Below are 20,970 nucleotides of genomic sequence, written 5' to 3' on the forward strand. Positions count from 1 at the left end.
AAAGAAATCATTTTTATTGATTTTTCACATTTTCCTACTATACCTAGTGCAATGACAGTCTTGACTATATCACACTGTCATATTTTTCTGCTGCTTCCAACCTCCAATTTTATTTTATTTTTTTGGCTTACATACATCCTATTTTTAGCACTGTCTGTGCTAGAAGAAATGCTTGTGACCTTTTCCCGGCAGAAATCAGTATATAAATGGAGCCCCGATCTATGAGGTACACTTTGTTTCAATCCTAACTTCCCTTGAGTTGATAAGACTCCATTTTTGATTTACAAATGGGACCTAGGGAAATAGAGTTTGAATTTCACTACATAATTAATCTAGCTGGACTTATATTAACTTTTATATTATAACCATATTATCTAAAAACTAGAGGCCTGATGCATGAAATTCGTGTAAGAGTAGGCCTTCGCAGCCGCAGGGGCTTCCTGGATCCCTTCCTCGCAGCCGCAGTGGCTGCCTCGATCCTGCAGCAGCAGCCCCAGCTTCGTCCGGAAGGTCGTCCGGTCTAATTGGCATGTTATGCTTTTATTATTATAGATGACATAAAATATTATTTGCATAGAATACATTTTTATGTGAAGATGTACATAATACGTATTTTTTGCCAATCCGACAAAAAAAGATAGGTATAATTTTGATTCATTCACACCAGATGGCTATTGTGTTGACTGTTGTCATTTTTTTATTTGACAATCTAAGGAGAAAGAGGTCTGTGCCCCTGATTAAATAGTCAGCTATTGCATATTTAAAAATCCTTGTGGTACACCAGTATGTCTACTGCTGCACACCGGTTGAAAATTGATGATCTAAGTGTACAAATGCACTGCAGTGGTGGGAAATCATATTAAAAGCAAAAACATTATTACACAAAACTTCTGAATAATAGCGAAATAGAATATAATGAGCTATACTTATTTTACATTAAAATTAATTATAATAATTGACCATTAATTATGTATAGTTTCAAAAATGGATACTGAATCTCATCTGAACAACATCAAATCAGAATTCCTAGTCTTTTGCAACTAAAAAAAAAATTCTGAAAACTGTTAAACACCTCAGTAATATTTAGTATTCCTCATAGTAATTTTTCCACACAATACTTTCCTTTTATTAGTGTTTTATTTTCAGGTTTTGGGAAAGAAATATTATGTCTCCCAAATTTTAAACATAAATATCTACATTTGTGTTTCACAATATAACATTAAATATGAAATGGTACAAAGAAAAATTAGGTAAAATGAAAATAACTTAATATGAAGCTAGATCCCCTGTAATCATACTCTGTATAAATAATTAATGCTAGAAATTTATTCTCAAACACACGGTTTTATATCAGTGTGATCATACTGTGCACAATATTTTAGAATGTATATTTTTTTCATTAAACATATTGCGCATATATATATATATTTATATTTCCATGTCAGTACCTTATTTTAACAGTTTTTAGCTGTATGGATGCACACAATTTAAAAATATCTTGTGCTACATATTTTAGTTGCAACTATTTTATTTCTCCGTTATAAACAAGGCTTCAATATAAAAACAAACCCTGGTGTATATGTTTTGTGCACTTCATTAAGCATGTCTACAAGGTTACTTTCTAGAAATAGTGTTGTTGGATGAAAATGGTATGTGTATTTCATAGTTTGTTAGATATATCTAAATGGTGTTCCTTGAAGGGCAATAATTGACACTTCTGACATTTGCATATGAAAGTGCCATATCTTTATCCTTACTGAAGAGTGCCACTCCTTTTTCATTTTTGCTAATTTAATAACTAAATATTATAAATCGTCAGTGTTTGTCTGTGAAACCTCTGCTTATTAATTGTGATGTCCTTGGTCAAGGCCGATTTTTAACTAGTGGTGTCTCTGGAAACAGATTTCAGAACTCTTTTTAAAAAATTGTTTTGCGTTTTTTCCGCTGCTTCTTCTCTCAGTCCCACCAAAAAAAAGGTTGAGTGTTTTCAACTGAGAACAGAAGGCAGAAAGCTGACTGGCAGCTACATCCCTAGTGTTGTCAACACTTCAGCTAAACTTCCCCAATATTCACATTTTGGTCCTTGGTCTCTACTCCTCTTTAGCACACATCTAAAAAGACTCTTCTTAATTTAGCCATCTGGCCTTGTTTCTTTTTGCCTTGTGATTGCATTGAAGAAGAACAATAAAATAAGCTAACACATTGGGCTATAATCAAGCAAGCAACCCCAAAATAGTATTTTGGAGGTTGTATTAGCATATTTGAAGATTCGTTTTTCAACATTAGCTTTTTTGAAGAAATGCTCCGCCATTATATCCAAATATAATATTGCAGAAGCTATTGGAACTAAGTGTTGAATTCAGTTTTGTTTTTATAATAAATCATAGAAGCTACTCACTTTTAACTTAAATACCCAAATATCAGCATTTGTTACTGGCATTTGTGGATTGTTTTGTGGTTAATTTGGGTTAGCGTCATTGTTGCTAATTGTCATGGCATCAATTCAGGGACCTACTCACCATAGCCTTTGTAGTCTAGGAGAAACTGTTGTTGAGTTATGCTTATTTGTGCTGAATCTTAATTGGCAAGTAAAGCTAGAGGTCTTCAATAAAGGTGAAAAATCATCATATAAAACATGAGTAACAATAATTAAATTGGTAGTCTGGCTAGCTCTGGGTCACTTAAAATAAAGTTAGTTGAGCTTTTCCTGTATTTTTTTTTCTCTACATGAATTTTCTAAACTATTTCCCTTACATGGGTTGTGTGGGAGAATGAAAATAAAGGGGGCAAAACCGTTGATTGATGTGGAATATGTAGGACTAGTAGATTGTGATTAAACTCTTTGAAATTCTCAAATTGCACTTTAAAATGTCATCTCTCTTCTTGTTTCATCTCACACAAATATTATAAAATAGAAAGTTATAAAAACGTTATTTGTTTCCTCATGAATCCAAGTAGAAATTTTGCAGAGTTAAGAATGGACACATTTAAATACTAAACAAAACTGTTTTCATAGACCTTTAATATCTTCCCTTTCAAATGAAAGTTTTTACAGGCCTAATTTTTAGTGTTGCATATTCCAGGAGTCCATTATTTTCATCATTATCGAAGTAGGCATTTACATGAAAATATAACCTTGATTGTGAAATCATTTGTTAGCTTGTTACTGTTCATTCACTGTCTGAGCTCCTAAAACACTGTCTTTGGCTACAGTCTACAGGTTTATGGATTCAGGTACATGGTGAATAGAGGAGGCATGAGACAGATGCATTCAAAATCAGCCAAGATCCTATTTTTATGTAAATATCTTATGAAATAAAAATCTGAATTTTGGAACTTTTTTATTTAAGCAGTACCATGATTTTCCTGTAGCGTAAGAAACATTTTATGACTTGAAGTAGTAAAGAGTTTTATTTTCTACAAAGAAGAATAATATCCACAGAGGAGGTCTTACTGTAGAATAATAAAACCTGTTTGCTTCTTCTGGGTTGTTGATCTTAGGGTCATTATTTTTAATCACACTCTGTACAATTATTGCAGTGTTTTTTAATTTTTTTCTTATTAAGATATAATTTTATGAACATGGGGTACATATATTCTTTCTTATCGGTGTTTTGGGTTTCTTAGGATATATTTGTAGAAGTGGGATCAATGGGGGGAGAAAACAAAGGGGACATCTGTAATACTTTTAACAATAAAGATACATTTTTTAAAAAGAGAAATAATTTTAAATATTAAAAGTCTGATATAATTGGCAACTAAAGATGTTTATTCAGTAATTAACTTATGGTATTCAATATTCCAGTTACTATTTTGTTGTTGTTGGTAATCCTTACCTGAGGATATTTTTTTCCATTGATTTTTTTTAGAGAGAGTGCAAGGGAGTGGGAGAGGCAGGGAGAGAGAAACATCGATGTGAGAGAGACAACATCGATTGGTTGCCTCCCACAACTGAGGTATGTGCCCTTGTCTGGAATCAAACCCGGGACCCTTGGGTCCGCTCTATCCACTGAACAAACTGGCGAGGGCAATTCCAGTTATTATTGATAAGGGTCATGTCAGATTCATACAAAATTACAGAAATGTTTTGAAATCTGTGACTTCCTTTAGGGTAACACCATTGATTATCATTGGTGAAATGGCTTTATTGATCTCTACAGATTTATAAAATATATTCCCATATTCCCAATAGTTCACACTCTAGGTATCTAAAAGCAGAATCATAAATTTCAGTTTGGTTTTATCTACTCTTCCATCCTCTATGTGTCGGAAGTCTTCATGAAACTACTCCACCACTAACATGACCAAGAACAAATGTTTGTAAAGCTTTCTACATCTACTAGTATTTGACTGGCAGGTGAAGGGGGAAAACAAATTCTGATGCACACCAGTCCCTCTAAGCTCCCAGGATTTCACATCAACACAAACCCTAGCCTATGCTTTCATCAGACAATTGAGTGTATTAGAAACTTGCAGGTCTACAAATGGTCAATTTTCTTCCTGTGAGAACACCAAACTCTCATCCAGCTGGTCCTGATACCCTACCACTTACACCCAGGGTTAGTTTCCCTGGGTGTTATTTTAATTGTCTGTTTGTATGATGTGTCTCTCAAGGAGACTGGCAATTTTTAAATATTTTATCGAGCTGAACACACAGTAGCCACTGACAAAACATAATTTAATTAACAAGCCATTTTAAGCTGGACTTTTGACTCTTTTCCCCAAATCTCTTAACATAATGAAACATAAATAAATAGGGCTTTTAAACAAAGAGTGTGACAATTCAGTGATCTGGAAAACAAACCCCCGTGTGTGTCTCTCTCAGAATTTCTCATCTTGTGACCTTTCTCTTTGCATGCCTCATGCCACAATTACCAAACAAAACAGATGGACCAGGCTTTCTGGGATAAGAAAAAATGCCGTGGTGTTGCCTCTGCCATAAATGTTCTCAACTTAACTCCGTATCTGGGTTTGCAGTGACTTGGAGAAGGCAAGTCAAGATTAGAAGCATCAGGTGCTTATTCTCCTCACATGTTAGAAAGGAAACATGAGAGAAGGTAATAGGGAGATGCTAAGTGGGCAAGTTCTGGGCAAGAATGAAAATAAGAGGTGAATGTTTGACAAGAGGTCAAGTATAGAGGTGGCTGCTGATAATTGAGGTAGTGCATAGCAGGGGCTAAGAAGCTGGGCTCTGGCATTAACTGCGTAGTTCAAATCCTAGATCTGTCTCTTGTTAGCATAGCCTGTTTCCATTTCTATGAACTAGGAATGAAAATAAAAATGCCTGTCTCATAGATAAGCTATGTGGATTAAATGGCATATAGTTAATCTTCAGTAAACGCTACTATCATTTTTCTGAATAATTTGAATTTCTTTGAAATTCCAATATATCTTACCTCATTTGATCATCATAATATCATTGGTGGTAGTTGTCCTATTTATCTGAGACATGGAGAGAAAAAAGATATATTCATATTTACAAAGTCACTAAAAGACATTTTTTTGTAGTTCAATTCTCTTTGTAGGAATGCCAGGACATTCTTTTGATTCTAGTCGATCTCAATGCAAACTGTGACCCTGAACCTAAAATTTGTCTGACATTATTGATAAAAGCTTTATCAATAATTGGGGGGGGGGGTAGGGGAGGAAGAGCTACCTACTATTGTAAACTAATTTTAAAGACTAAAGTGGGCTTCTTGATACTGTGTATTTTAAATGTGAGTTGAATATCAGTAAGTTCTGTTGTCAGCAAGCTCCATAAGGATTCTTTTTTTCCTTAAAAAATACTTGAAGCCAGTACAATGATGCTGTTAAATGTTTGCCTTAGTTTTATAAAATTGGTGGCAGTATATTGGTTATGTTGCCTAAGGGAGAACATCTTGCCAGAACATGAAACACTATAAGGCTTTTGGTTTTTTTCAAATCCAATTTCTTATGGAAAACCGAATATACATGCCCAGGATTTTTTATAGTGCTTCTTGTGGTGGCACCCAAGTGTTTTGCTTTCATCAAATCAGTGGAGAGCTAAACCCTGCAGCACTAAGTGGGGATAAATCTAATGAAAATAAAGCCATTCTGCCTCCTATAAGTACATTCACATAGAACATTACCATACATAAACTAAGCTCATCTACCCTAAGATTTAGAAGAGAAACTTTTAAACATATTAAGGCTCATCAACATTGTTTTGGTTAAAACTTGACTCTATTTTTTTAACATGCAAAATGCATGCTTTAGAAGTCTAGAGATGTCCAGTTATCTCTTTGGGGATTGCCAGTTAGTTCATTTTCAAATGATGTCTTCAGAGCTATCTATTTCAAAGTCAGAGGAGACTTACATAGTGTCATCATCATAACCATGGCTGGTTTAGCCAAAATATCGATAATCTATTTTGTATCAGGCTGCTTCTTAGTTATGTTTCATGACCAGAGTGTGCACTTTTAGCCACGCTATCTCTAAAATAGTATCTCTTTGGTGGGCAATTAAAAGGTTGCAGGGGGGAAAAAAAAAGATAAACAAGGGTAGCTTACTAAGGGCAGGTTTTGGTAGGGTGGGTGAATTTATTACTAACTTTGCTCAGATTGTTGGTATATGGTGATATTGGAATGTGAATTGAACATTAGAAGATTACACTATTGTTTTTAAGTTATCTACAGACACTCCTTACTGCCTGGGGGGTTCATTGCCCCGTCATCAACACACCACTGACCAGCACTGTGAAGTAAAATTTCCTGGGGCCAAAACCAGAGAAAGAGGATGACAGTTCCATCTCTATATCAAGAGTTCATTAAGGGTCCCTACATAGGAGGTGCTTCTTGGGTGCTCCTTGACATGAGTATCTTAGTGCCTTCCACCCCCCAGACTGTGTGCTTATGTCTCCTAAGCAGCAAGCCTCCATGCTGGGAAAGGACTGCTTGGGTGAGCAAAGGAACCAGGTGCTGGGAGGCTCAGGACCCAGGGCCTGTTAAGTCATGGATAGCATTGAGGGCGTATTGCTCTGGAGGCATGTGGGAGCCCTGATCAGAGTACACTGGATGTTCAAGGCCAAGTTACCATACGCAATTACAAAAGCAAGGACACCACTATTGTACTGTATGCAATGTGCAGGCCTGTATTTCTGTAACCCAAGTATTGATGTCACTATTTGGCAAAAAAGCCTCTTTAGTCTAAGTTGCTATAAAAATGTGTTACTGCCCTGACTGGTTTGGCTCGGTGGATAGAGTGCCAGCCTGCGAACTGAAGGGTCCCAGGTTCGATTCCGGTCAAGGGCATGTACCTCGGTTGTGGGCATATCCCCAGTGGCGGGTGTGCAGGAGGCAGCTGATCGATGTTTCTCTCTCATTGATGTTTCTAGCTCTCTATCCCTCCTCCTTTCTCTCTGTAAAAAATCAATAAAATATAATGTTTAAAAAAGATGTGTTACTGACCAGCCAAGGCGAGGCTGCTTTTTTTTTTTTTAAAAAAAAAAATGTATTTTTATTGATTTCAGAGAGGAAGGTAGAGGAAGAGGGAGATAGAAACATCAGTTATGAGAGGGAACCATTGACTGGCTGCCTCCTGCACATTGGACGGAGCCTGCAACCCAGTCATGTGTCCCTGACCAGAATTGAACCCGGGACCCTTTGGTCCGCAGGCCAACACTCTGCTTTTATGTGTACAATGGCCCCTATGTTTGCTGAGGCTGCTTTGCACAGCTACTGCTCTGTAAGGCTACTTTGAAGAACTGTTCTGTCTGATAGCTCCTTGTTGGCAATGAATACTTGGTCTGCAATAAAGACTCTCCTATAAGCCTACAACTACCCATATCTCTCTAATACCTGGCATCCATGAAGGGCCAGTCCCTGGCAGAGGGGCTCGAACCCAACAAGGCAGAACTAATGGCAATTTGTTATTAGCCCAGAGCTCTCATGTACATTCCACAACCCATCCCACAGTCAAGGCTCAGGGTTCATTCAGGAGTCAAAATGTTGTATTAGTTTCAAGATGGAGCCACCTTTGTTTCTCACAAACACAATGGGAAGAATTAATCACACACACACACACACACACACACACACACACGTTAATGTAAAGAAAGAACTGACTCCTCTGACCCTGGAGGAAAGAATTAATATGAACCAGGAGAGAATGGCGTGGATTGCTGAAGGTAGCTTTCCTACAGCCTGTAGAATATTTGTTATGTGCAGGTATTTTGGGTTTTATTTCTAACTAGGGGCCAGGTGCATGAATTCATGCATGGGCGGGGTTTCTTGGCCTGGCTGGCAATCAGGGCCAATTGGGGCCATCTCGCCCAGTCCAGATCGTGGCCAGGGGGTGGGAACATGGGAGGTTGGCCCATCGCAGGAGGTTGGCTGTGGGAGCACACTGACCACCAGGGGGCAGTTCCTGCATTGAGCATCTGCTTCCTGGTGGTCAGCGCGTGGCATAGCAACCGGTCGTTTGGTCATTTGGTTGCTTAGGCTTTTATATATATGTATAGATAGATAATTAGAGGACTTCTTCAGAGTAGATATTACCTATTTATCATGAGATTATTGGGGCTCAGACACTTGGCAATTTTGCAAAGGATTCACAACAAGGGGACTAGTTGTGATTCTGGGTTTCAGACTCCTCTGTGATTCAGAAGTTCATAGTCTTTCTACTAGGCATTAGTGCCTCCTCAGTACCTACCTTAGTGAAAAAGGGATTTGGCTGGGTAGTCCTTATATTTTTTGTTTGGGGTTGATATTTTGATTATGCCACTCATGAGATAATCTCTAAACTAGTGATTTGAAAAAAAAGTTGGACATCGTGCATACCTTCCTTGATGAGTTCTTGAACTGTAAGACCTTGAGAAGTTGTACTTTGGAACATTCTTATTGTGTTAAAAACAAAAAACAAAACTGAAATCAGTCTTCAGTCTAGAGAAAGCACAAAGGTTTGTTAATTTGTGAAAATTAGATTTAGTAAAGACCAAGATTATTAGCATAAATAGTTGAAGAATCACATCACTTGTCTCCAGTTTTATTCTTCTTTTTGAGATTTCACTGATCCCTCAGAAATCCAGAAAGCTTGGAGCAATAGAAAGGAAAATAAGGCAGGGCTCAAAGCTTATGATTACTTAATGCAGAGGGGTTTTGTTTGAGGAAGGACCCAAATAAGTTCTAAAGGTTAGATCACTCATGGTTCATTTTGAGGTGGGCATGTTAGGGACTTAGGGGCTGGTGAGAGGAAAGGAAATCTGGCATGGGAGGGTCAGGCGCTGAGGAATAACCTGCAGCTCTCTGGCAGGTCCAGAAATGTAATAAGCATGGAATCCTCCAGTTTTCAAAGAAGTACGCAAAAGTCAAGTCCTGCAAAACTAGCATCAATAATGTGATAATAATCATAACAACTACTTACTGAGTGTCGGCTAAAGGACAGATGCTTTTCTTGTCCTCAAAACAATCCAAGGAAGGGTTTTTTTTAAATTTGTTTTTCTCCAATCAAGACCATATTTTATTTCCCCCTTATTATTATTACATGTCATGGGAAGGTCCATGTAGATGCCTGTTCTAACATAGTCTGGTCCCTGTAGCTGCCTCTCCTGATAGTTCCTGGCTGGGTAGTTGCCTCTTACAATAGTGCCCGGCCTGTAGCTGCCTGACAGTGACAGCCTCTCATGGTAGTGTCTTCATCTTAATAGCGTCTTCCTCTCACGATAATGCCTGGCTGGGAGGCTGCCTCTGGCAATAGTAGCTGCCTGTCTCGATAGTGTCCAGCCAAGTGGTTGCCCATCGTGTTGTTGTCCAGCCCCATAGCTGCATGTCATGAGATTTAGGGGATTCTGAGGAAATCTGGGCTTTAAAATTTATTTTATTTTATTTTTAATTAAATTTATTGAGGTTACATTGGTTAATAAAATCATATAGGTTTAAGGCACACAATTCTATAATACATCATCTGTATTTTGTAGTGTGTGTTCATGACCCCAAGCCATATCTCTTTCCATCACCATTTATCCCCCATTTACCCTCTCCTTCCACCCCATGACCCCCTTTCCCTCTGGTAATGACCATACTATTGCCAGTCTATGAGGTTTTGTAGTGCTTTTTTTTCCTTTTTGTTGAATCCCTTTACCCTTTTCACCCAGCCTCTCCTCTTCCCCTTTGACAGCTGTGAGTCTGTTTCTATTTGATAGTTTATTCTGTTCATTAAACTCCACATATAAGCAAAATCACATGGCTCCTATCCCTCTCTCACTGGCCCACTCCCCCCAGCACAATACTCTCTAGGCCTATCCACATCTCTGCAAAAGGCAGGATTTTCTTCCCCTCCGTGGCCAAGCAGCTTTCCATTGTGTAAATGACCATGCTTGTTTTACCCACTCATCTACTGATGGGCACTTGGGTTGCTCCCAAATCTTGGCTATCATAAATAATGCTGCAGTGAACATAGCGGTGCATATATTCTTTTGAGTTATCGTGTTTCAGGTTTCTTCAGATATATTCTCAGAAGTGGGATTGCTGAGTTATCATAAGGCAGTTACATTTTTTATTTTGGGGGGAACCGCTATGCTGTTTTCCACAGTGGCTGCACCAATCTGCATCCCCACCAACAAGCATGAGGGTTCCCTTTTCTCCACATCCTCACCAACACTTGTTTGTTGACTTGTTGATGATACCTATTCGGACAGGTGTGAAGTGACATCTCATTGTGGTTTTAATTAGCATCCCCCTGATGACTAAGTGACTTTGAGCAACTTTTCATATCTATTGGCCATTTGTATGTCCTCTTTGGAGAAGTGTCTATTCAAGTGCTTTGCCCATTTAGTAATTGGATTGTTTGTGTAAGAGTGTGTGTGTGTGTGTGTGTGTGTGTGTGTGTTTGGTGTTGTGTTTTAAAAGTTCTTTATAAAATTTTAAATATTAACCCTTTATCAGATGTATTGATTAATATATTCTCCCATTCAGTGGATTGTCTTTTCATTTTGATTGTGGTTTCCTTTGCTGTGCACAAACTTTTTAGTTTGATGTATTCCCATTTGTTTATTTTTTTTCTTCTGTTTCCCTTGCCTGAGGAGATTTATCAGAAAAAAATATGGCTATGAGAAATGTCCAAGATTTTACTGCCTGTGTTTTCTTCTAAGATTTTTATGGTTTTGAGTCTAACATTTAAGTCTTTAATCCATTTTGAATTTATTCTTGTGTGCAGTGTAAGAAGGTGGTCTAGTTTCATTTTTTTACGTGTATCTGTCCTAACACCATTTATTGAACAGACTATCTTTATTGCATTTTATGTTATTGTCTTCTTTGTTAAATATTAATTGACCACAAAGGTGTAGTTTTATTTCTGGGCTCTCTGTTCTGTTCCATTGATCTATATGTCTATTTTTATGCCAGTACCAGGCTGTTTTGAGTACAGTGGTTTTGAAGTATAACTTGATATCAAGTAGTATAATTCCTCCAACTTTGTTATTATTTTTCAAGATTTCTTTGGCTATTTAGGGTCTTTTTTTGGTTCCATATAAATTTTTGTGACACCTGTTATTGTTCTGTGGACTAAGCCATTGGTTTCTTGATAGGAATTGCATTGAATCTATAGATTGCTTTGGGTAGTATGGACATTTTAATGACGTTAATTCTTCCTATCCATGAACATGGTATATGCTTTCACTTATTTGTATCTTATTCAATTCCTTTCCTAAGTGTCTTATAATTTTCCAAGTACAGAACTTTTACATCTTGGTTAAATTTATTACAAGGTATTTTTATGCAATTGTGAATGAATTGTTTTCTTAGTTCACCTTTCTGATAGTTCATTGTTTGTGTATAGACGTGCAACTGATTTCTGGGTATTTTGTATCCTGGTATTTGACTAAATTCATTTATCAGTTCTAGTAGTTCCTTGGTGAAATCTTTAGGGTTCTCTATATACAGTATCATGTCATCTACAAATAATGACAGTTTTACTTCTTTCTCTTCAATTTGGATGCCTTTTATTTTTTCTTCCTGTCTGATTGCTGTGGGTAGGACTTCCAGTATTATGTTGAATAAGAGTGGTACTAGCAGACATCCCTGTCTTGTTCTTGATCTTAGGAAAATGCTTCTAGTTTTTGCCCATTGAGTATGATGCTGGCTGTGGGTTTGTCATATATGGCCTTTATTACATTGAGGTATGTTCCCTCTCTTCCCACTTTACTTTGAGTATTTATGATAAATAATCCAAGGGGGGTTTCATTATTCTTAATTTATTACAAATGAAGTGCAAAGAGATTGAATAGCTTTCCCAAGATCACATTGCAAGTAGGTGAAAGTATTTATATTTGAATTTGCATCTCAAAGCCTGCCCTCATTCTAGCAGATATCAGTTGTCAAGGGTAATGAATCCTCTAAAGTTTATGGGCATGGGAAGCAGGGATTGTGAAGATGCAGCGAAACTTAGAATCTTGCTGCTGTTTGTGTTGCCAATTAGGTAGTTGAACTACTTTTACAAAAGAGGCAAAAGGTAAGACAGAAAAGGATTCAAGTTTTAGCCCACAGTGAGCTGCGGTTATGCAGGATTAGGCTGTTGATAATGTCAGAGGCAAGTGAACAGGTGTAGGGCAGGTTCTAGAACTGAAGTAGAAACCTGATTGCATAGCCAGTAAATCAAGGCAGAAGCAAAGTCTTGGTACCAGCATGGCAATAATGAGAGGGATATTAAGAGTGGGAAGACATCTCATCTGCACTTTTGGGTTCTAGAATCCAACAGCTTGTGGATCTGAATCTGCACTTGTCAAGATTCATTTAAAGGAGGAAGGTGGAAAGTTTATCTTTCATGTTAATAATGTTAAGTTTGTGCAACTAAACAGAACTTGAAATTGGGAAGAAAGTAATGCAATCCTTCTGTACACCCCCAGCACGGTTGTTAGTTCTCAAGAATTAATGTATAAAGACAGTTGTAGGAAAGTTATTTTAGATGGTATTATTCTGTGTGTGCATGTGGGTGGGCATGCATACATATGTGCAGTTTTCTTCAATATGCACACCTGTACTTGTTTTCTATGGATCTTTGCTTTGCTAGTTGCATTTCCCATCTTGACATCTGATTTGTCTGTCATTCACAGCTTTTGGAAAGGTGGCAGAGTTAAATAAGGACTTTTTCCAAGTATATATTTTAGCAGTAGTAGGATGTATGAATTGGGAAGTCTCATAAGATGTTACTACTAACTCATGAAATTTGGCAGGCATGCCTCCTTTTATACTCTAGAATATAATGTAACATAAATGTAGACTATAGTAAAACAAAATGACAGCTAAAGTGACACTTCCTGAACAGAATATTTTGAGACTTATATGTGATAGTTTTATGAATATTCTGAATATGAATATTCAATCATCGCCTGTAAATTCAGATTTCTTATTTTGACACATGATTGATTTTTTTCTCTAACATTAGTCTTTAAGAAATATTGAAGAATGAAAAAGGGTAACAAGATTAATAATGAAGATGTTTTGTCTGGCTTATTTTATGACACAAATAATTTATCAGAGTCTTGAAGAAATCTGCCTTATAGTCTAAAGTTATGGTTTTGCTAGCAACTTAAAAAAAGCTTTTATTATTTTTTTTCAAAATACACTTGGTATATAGTAAGTATACATTATACTATTAATGTCAAATTCTTAGAAATCATGGGAATTTTAAATGCACAGTTGAGATTTAGGTTATGTTATTAACTATGAATTGTTATAAACTCCTGTGCTGTTTTTTTCATTTTTTGTTAGTAAGAAGCTGGAATTGTAAACTCTATGAGTTTTCAAGGATAGTGTTTGGTTTGCTACTGCTTTCTCTTTATCACTTAAACACGGGGCTTGACCATCAGAAAATGCTCAATAAATAATTGTTGAATTATAGTTTTTTAAATGAAAAATCCAAATGGTGTAATAACAGGCTAAGGGACTGTCACAACCATAAAGCACTTTGTGAATTGAGCTATCATATTTTTCTTCTGATTTGCATCCTGCTGATTCAAAACAGTAAAACAGTAAGATTCTTTCTGACATGCAGAATGAGGCAAAGAACCAATCAAATCTTGAAATCAATCAACCACCAGGTGGGCATTCCAATATGTGGAAAGCATTGTGCAAACACTGTTATAAAAGAGAATTGAGCCCTGGCCCTTATAGCAAAGTGGTTAGAGTATCGGCCCACACACCAAAAAATCGTGCCTTGGATTCCAGTCCAAGGCACTTATCTAGGTTGCAGGTCGTCCGGCCCCCATCTGGGCCCCTGCAGGTGGCAACCAATCAATGTGTCTCTCTCACATTGATGCTTCTCTTTCTGTCTCTCCCTCCCTCTCCCCCTCCTTTTCCCTCCCTTCCTCTCTCTTTAAAATGCAAACAATGGAAAAAATATCCTCGGGTGAGGGGTGGGGGGAGAGAGAGAGAGAGAGAGAGAGAGAGAGAGAGAGAGAGAGAGAGAGAGAGAGAGAGAGAGAAAAAAAAAAAGAGAGAGTGTTATTGTGCCAGGCACCTTCCCTCTGAGAATTTTAAAACTTGACTAATGTCAGTAACTAGATTGTTGGAATTCAAACCCAGTTTTTTCAGACTCAAAAGCTGTACCCTTTCTAATACACCATACTCCCTGTAGTACAGTCAGTTCAATCCCTTTCAGCAGAATGACAAGGTAATTCACCGATGGTGACAGTTCTTTCAAGTTCCTTAAAAAGATTTATTATCTCAAAATGTATCCCAAGTATGTCCCTGTATTCTTTTTCTAAAAATTTTAAAACTCATTTTGGTTCATACTAGTTAGTGTATGTTCCAAATTAACCTATATTCTTAGCCTATAAACCTAATTTCTAATCTAAAAAGAAATTACCATGTAGCTATAAAGAGAATCTTTATTAGTTTTTTTTTTTTTTATTAAATGTAAAGCATAGAAGATACATTCCTTAGGAAATAATGATTTTGTTTCAATACCTGAATAGTATTTAGGGCTCTTCAGGCTTAATTTTTAAAGACAGAAGGAAATGTTACTATAGTTAGTGCTAAGAGAACTAAAAGGGATCCTATGCTGAAATACCTAACGTCATCATCGCCACCAGCAACACTACCACCATTTAAACAACACTTTCAGACCTGAAGTGGTGAATCAATTGTGCAGTATCAAAGTAATTTGTTACTAAAAATAGTCTAAGTAGTCATGTTTTCAAATGATTTGCTTTTTCAATTAAAATTATTTTTTAAATTAATTGTGATGCAGGTTATACCAGTAATCATATCATTGTCACATATTTGTGTTTTTATGCCTTACTTGGTGAAAAAGAGGCTACATTACTTATAGAAAGACTCAGAGGTATATCTTTCTATCAGAAAAAAAAGGAACAATATAATCCCCCAAAAATCATTTTGGGTTAATTATCAATTGCTGAAAGTATACACAACCAGTTTCATCCAAATAAACATTTATATCTACACACACACACACACACACACACACACACACCCCAGAAGTCAGTAATCACTGAGAGATGGATCTGTGTCTGAAATACTTCATTTTTTTAGGAGAGCAGGAGAAAATCATGTGATTTTTTTTTTTTAATTTTGGAAAGAATGAGTTCAAGAAATGATATTACTAGAGTCCTAGAGATTATTTTAGCCATGTCACACTTTTAAGGGCATAATAACTTAACATGGATTATAGAATAATTTTGAAAGCAAATTAAAAATGAATGTGGACATTGGAGACTGGCAAATAATTATTTGCAATTTGACTTCTTCATTTTTATTGTGGACACCTTATGTTTTATTTTACAGGTGTATAATTGTAAAGGTATTTTGCCAAGTTCTTACCATTGAAAACTGCCTATCTGATACTATCCAGTGTGTATGTACTGTAACATAGTTGCCAGTAATATTTAAGAAAATCAGTTATGTTAAGTAATATGGTAACACAAATGGAAATCAAACTTTTTGTGAAATTATTTCATTATTAACGATTTTTATTTACTTATATTCTAGAACGCAAATCAATTTCACGGTGGCTATTGATTTTACAGCATCAAATGGTGAGTGTTATGACTAACCCCTAATAAAAATGATCAGCAACTAAGTGAAATATAAATATTTATTTTCATGATGTTTTGATATTTTATTTCTATATTTTCATTATTCTGAAGTGTTTCATATAAAATTCAGATATTCAGATAAATTTTCTTTTTTCTTTTTAACATTATGAATTAGTTCAGGTATAGAGAGGGCTACAAGAAATATAACAAAAGTATGTAATAGTCCCATTCAAATTTATTAAATATCAAAATATGCTCATTTTTGTTTTGCATATTTTTAAAAAGATAATTCCAGATTTAGTTAAGCCCATTATGTACCCCACTCCATTTCTTCTATCCCCCCCCTTCTCCATACATAATTATAATCCTGAAATTTGTTTAATTATAGTCCTCATTTTTATAGTATTTCTATGAGTATTAATTTATATGAATGTAATTCAAGTACTTGTACCTTAGGTGACATGCTTTATTTTTACTTGAATATTTAAGAATTATTCATGTTTACACATTTATATTTAATCCAGAAGAGGTGTCATCTAATAGTCCATGTGCAGATATTTATAATTTGCATATCAAATATTTTTAAAAAGAAAAGTAGTGGACTTTCAATTTTATTTTGAGGTAACTTTATTTCAAATAGGACAGTTATCTGATATCAATTATGTATCATTAGAACATGAATCTCATTATTTAACTTTTACCAGAAGTTGTCATCAGTTTATATTTATCTAGGTTTTTTTTCCAAATTATTTATTGTGCTTATTATGGTCCTCACTTTATATTTCCTTTACCTCACATTTCTTTCACAGTGACTCACATATCACAAAATAATAGAATTTTTAGGTAAGAAAGCACCTTGGAAATCACTTATTTCAATTGTCCTCTTATACAATGGGGGAAAATGATCCAGAATATCTTTTTAGTAATAAATACATCTTGGCTTATTAATTCTTGAGTTAGAAATAGAAACTAGGAAACCAAACTATAATTCAGGAACCTTAGACTACATATTAAATTTATTCTCCAGCATTATGACTTCAAGTTAATGATTTTTATTCATGTGTTTTATTCAGTAAAATGTGGAACATAGAAGTAAAACCTAAAGCCCCACTGGTTTAAAATACTAGCTTTTATTCACTGATGAACATTAGCAAGAAGAGCAAGGATCTATTCAATAGAAAGACACAAACTTTTGAAACTGTCTTAAAAAGTAGATAATCTGAACAGACCTTTAATAAAAAATTGAATTTTGTAATAAAATGTTAACACTACCCGCAAAGTTTATCTGGACCTAGGTCCAGATAGCTTCACTGGTGAATCCTACCAAATACTTAAAGGAGAATTAATAAAAATTCTTCATACATTCTTCCAAAAAATAGAAGAGGAGGGAACACTTCCCAACTCATTCTATGTGGTCAGTATTAGCTTGATACCCAAACCAGACAAAGATATCGCAAGAAAAGAAAAACTAAAGATCAATATATTTTATGGAAAATGGATATAAAAATTCTCAATAAAATGTTAGCAAATTGAATTCAGCAATACATAGAGAGAATTATATACTCTGACCAACTAAGATTTTTCACAGGAATGTACTACATTGTCTTAATATTAAAAAATCAAATAAGGTAAGTAGAAAATTATTTAAAAACCACACAGTCATCTCAATTGATACAGAAAAAGCATTTGACAAAGTCCAACATACTTTCATGATAAAAACACTTAACAAACTAGGAATAGAAGTTGCCTTAATAAAGAAGGGACTAAATGAACAGATCATAGCTAATATTATACTTAATAGTGAAAAGCTGGATGCTTTCCCTGTAAGATAGGGAAGAGGACAGAATGTCTACTATTACCACTTCTATTCAACATTGTACTGGAAGTTGTATCCAGAGCAACTAGGCAAGAAAAGGATATAAAATATATCCAGATTAGAAATAAAGAAGTTAAACTATTTTTATTTGCAGATGACATAATCTTGTATATAGAAAATCATAATTAACCTCTTAAAAATCTATTAGAAACTATAAATGAATTCAGTAAGATTGAAGGATAAAATATCAATATATAAAATAATTTTTTCCTACACATTTCCAATGAACAATCAGAAAATGAAATTATGACAACAATTATGTTTACAATAGTATCAAAAGGAATCCAATACTTAGGAGTAAATTTAACAAAGTGAGTATAAAACTTATCTTCTAAAAACTATTCAGAAAAAAATTGTTGAAAGATTAAAGGTCTAAATAAGTGTAAAAAACGCCATTTATTGATTGGAAAAGTCGATACTGTTAAGATGGTAATATTTCCCAACTTGATCTCCAGATTCAATTTAATCTCTATCAAAATTTGGGGAAATGGGAAACTGACCCAATTGAAAGCAGACTTGAGGGGGAAAAAAAGATTCACAATTCTCAGTTAGCCATAATCTACAAATCAGTTATCAAGTATTAGTGAGCATGAAGAGAAATTGGAATCCTTATACTCTGCGGGTGATACTGTAAAATGGTGCAGCCACTTTGGGAAATACTTTCACAGTTTCTCAAGTTATTATAGTTACCATGTGACCCAGCGATTTCACTCCTGGATATAAACACAAGAGAGATGAAACCATGCCTCCATACAAAATCTTGTACATGAATATTTTTAGCAACATAGCCAAAATGTGAAAACAACCCAAAAGTCCACAAGCTCACAAATTGGTAGAAAGATGTGGTATGTGGATATGAATACTATTCAGCAATAACAGGAATGAAATATGAAGTGAAACATGCTACAACATAGATGAACCTTGAAATGACTATGGACTGACAGAAGCTAGTCACAAAAGACCATATCATATGTAACTCAACTTATATGAAATGTACAGAATTCCCAAATTAATAGAGACAGAAAGTAGATTAGTTATTGTTTAGGGCTGAGATGGATGGACTGACAAGGAAATGATAGTGAATAGCTACAGAACTTCTTCTTTTTTATTTTTTAAATATAAGCGAAAATTTATTTAGAAAGTCACAGAGGTAGAAGAAGTGAGCCTAAGAAGAAGTTAAGTCTTCTGGGCTGCGTAGGCTCAAGAAACAAATCCTGAGGTGATGAAAATGTTCTAAAATTGATTGTAGTGAATATACTTAAAATTATTGAATTGTATAGTTTAAAAGGGTGAATTATAAGTTATATGAATTATATCTCGACAAAGCTTTTTTAAAGAGCTTTTTAAAAAATAATCATATCCAAGTAGGATTATATTTTACAAAAGCATGGTGTATCTCTAAAGCAAAATTAGATGTCAATTTGATAATATTCAGGGTTTAAAATATTACAAGAGCCCTAAGTAAGAGTTACAGCTAAGGGTAAGAACTATGAAACTCGATTGCCTAGATTCATATTCTAGTTTTACCAAGTATTGTTTTGTAATTTAGGGCAAGTTATTTAATCTGAAAATTATGTAATCTAAAACATAGGTATAATAAAAATACCCATGCATCATTGAAAAGGAATTAGTGAGATATGAAGTAAGGAGTTCAATACATGTTAGAGTCCATGCTATTATAATTACTATTATTATTAATTGGGCTCCAATATTATCAACCTACTATTAATTCATTCTTCATAGACATTGTTGCAGATACAGAGGTGGTATAAACATGGCCTCGGATTCAGGAATTGACACTCAGTTTGGCAAATTGCTGTATTTTGTGGTGCAGAACACAAGAGCCATAAGAGTAAGAGAGGCCAGTAAGTGCCGGTAGAAACAAGGAAGACATAAGCTGGAGGAGAAGAAAGCAAATTTCAGGACAGGGTGGTAACTTGAGAGGTCATGATTGGAAGGAAGATACCTTTAGCGGTCCAGTGAAAAGACTGGTCTGGATGAAGTTGCTGGAAAGAGTTAAGCAACATCTTTGAATGGGTAGGAGCAAGCCCAGTTGTGCATGAGGCTAAGTTGTTTAGACGAGCTGGGTATATTAGTGGTATTTTTATTTTAGGTTGTGGTTTTCTAAGTGAAATTGAATTAGTTGCCATATTGCAACGACTGGGTAACAACTCTTATACTTGAGAATGTGGCTAAATAACCACTTAGTCAAGGAATGGTATTGCTTATCTGTGGCTCCAGTGGGCTTTTGACTAAGTGGCAAAATTCCTACTTTAGAAGAAATTTGTCAAAGAAGGATTGTATCAGACAAATTAAACAGGCTAGGAAGACTCTATTCAGAACTATTACAATAGGGATCAAAGCTATTACAGTAGAAGAAAGATACTGACTTACCTCCTCCAAAACAAAAGAAGGGAGGGAATTTAAGTGCTGTGGTGAACTAGTAGGCAAGTACTGGGGGACATTATAGAGGAGGTGGTTTGTGTGATTTTGTCATCTCTATTTGCTGATTAATATTTCTTAAAGTTAGGCTCCTACTGTCCCACAGAGACTATAGGTGACAGGGATGGTATCTTTCTTTTCTTTTTTCAAATTTAAATTCTTTATTGTTTAAAGTATTAACTATGTCTCCTTTTCTCCCTATTGACCTCTCCCTGGCTGCTTCCACCCCCCCGCCCCCCCAGCATTTGCCCTCACCCCCTTACTGCCTGTGTCCATTGGTTATGCTCATATGCATGCATACAAGTCCTTTGGTTGATCTCTTACCGCCCTCCCCTCCCCCCACCACCACCACTGCCTTCCCTCTGAGGTTTGATGGTCTGTTCGATGCTTCTATGTCTCTGGATCTGTTTTTGTTCATCAGTTTATGTTGTTCATTATATTCCACAAATGAGTGAGATCATGTGATATTTCTTTCTTTCTCATGATGACATTTTAAAGGGCTGGCTCCCAGGTCCTTGAGAAAGATATTCCTGGGTTGTAGGAGATTTAGGCCTCAGAAGGTGGAGTTTTACAATTGCAAGTTATCTAAAGTAAGTGCTCTGAGTAAAGGGAGCTCGGGCCTATAGTCAGGGGAAACCTGTCT

General features: G+C 35.6%; 1 protein-coding gene across 15 annotated transcripts in view; it reads left to right on the forward strand.

Annotated features, from left to right (window-relative positions):
• Positions 1 to 20,970, forward strand: part of CPNE8 (copine 8) — a 197,581-nt gene that overhangs the window by 133,643 nt on the left and 42,968 nt on the right. For all 15 annotated transcript variants that reach the window (XR_004966369.1, XM_036301658.1, XM_036301655.1 and 12 more), the window contains one exon: positions 15,963 to 16,009. Coding sequence is in view for 13 of the 15 variants with exons in the window: in XM_036301658.1 (XP_036157551.1) it covers positions 15,963 to 16,009 (47 nt within the window). In the remaining 2 variants the exon portion in view is untranslated. The remainder of the gene's footprint in view (positions 1 to 15,962; positions 16,010 to 20,970) is intronic.

This window comes from Myotis myotis, unplaced genomic scaffold (assembly GCF_014108235.1).
Source record: "Myotis myotis isolate mMyoMyo1 unplaced genomic scaffold, mMyoMyo1.p scaffold_m19_p_3, whole genome shotgun sequence".
NCBI classification, from domain to species: Eukaryota; Metazoa; Chordata; class Mammalia; order Chiroptera; family Vespertilionidae; genus Myotis; species Myotis myotis.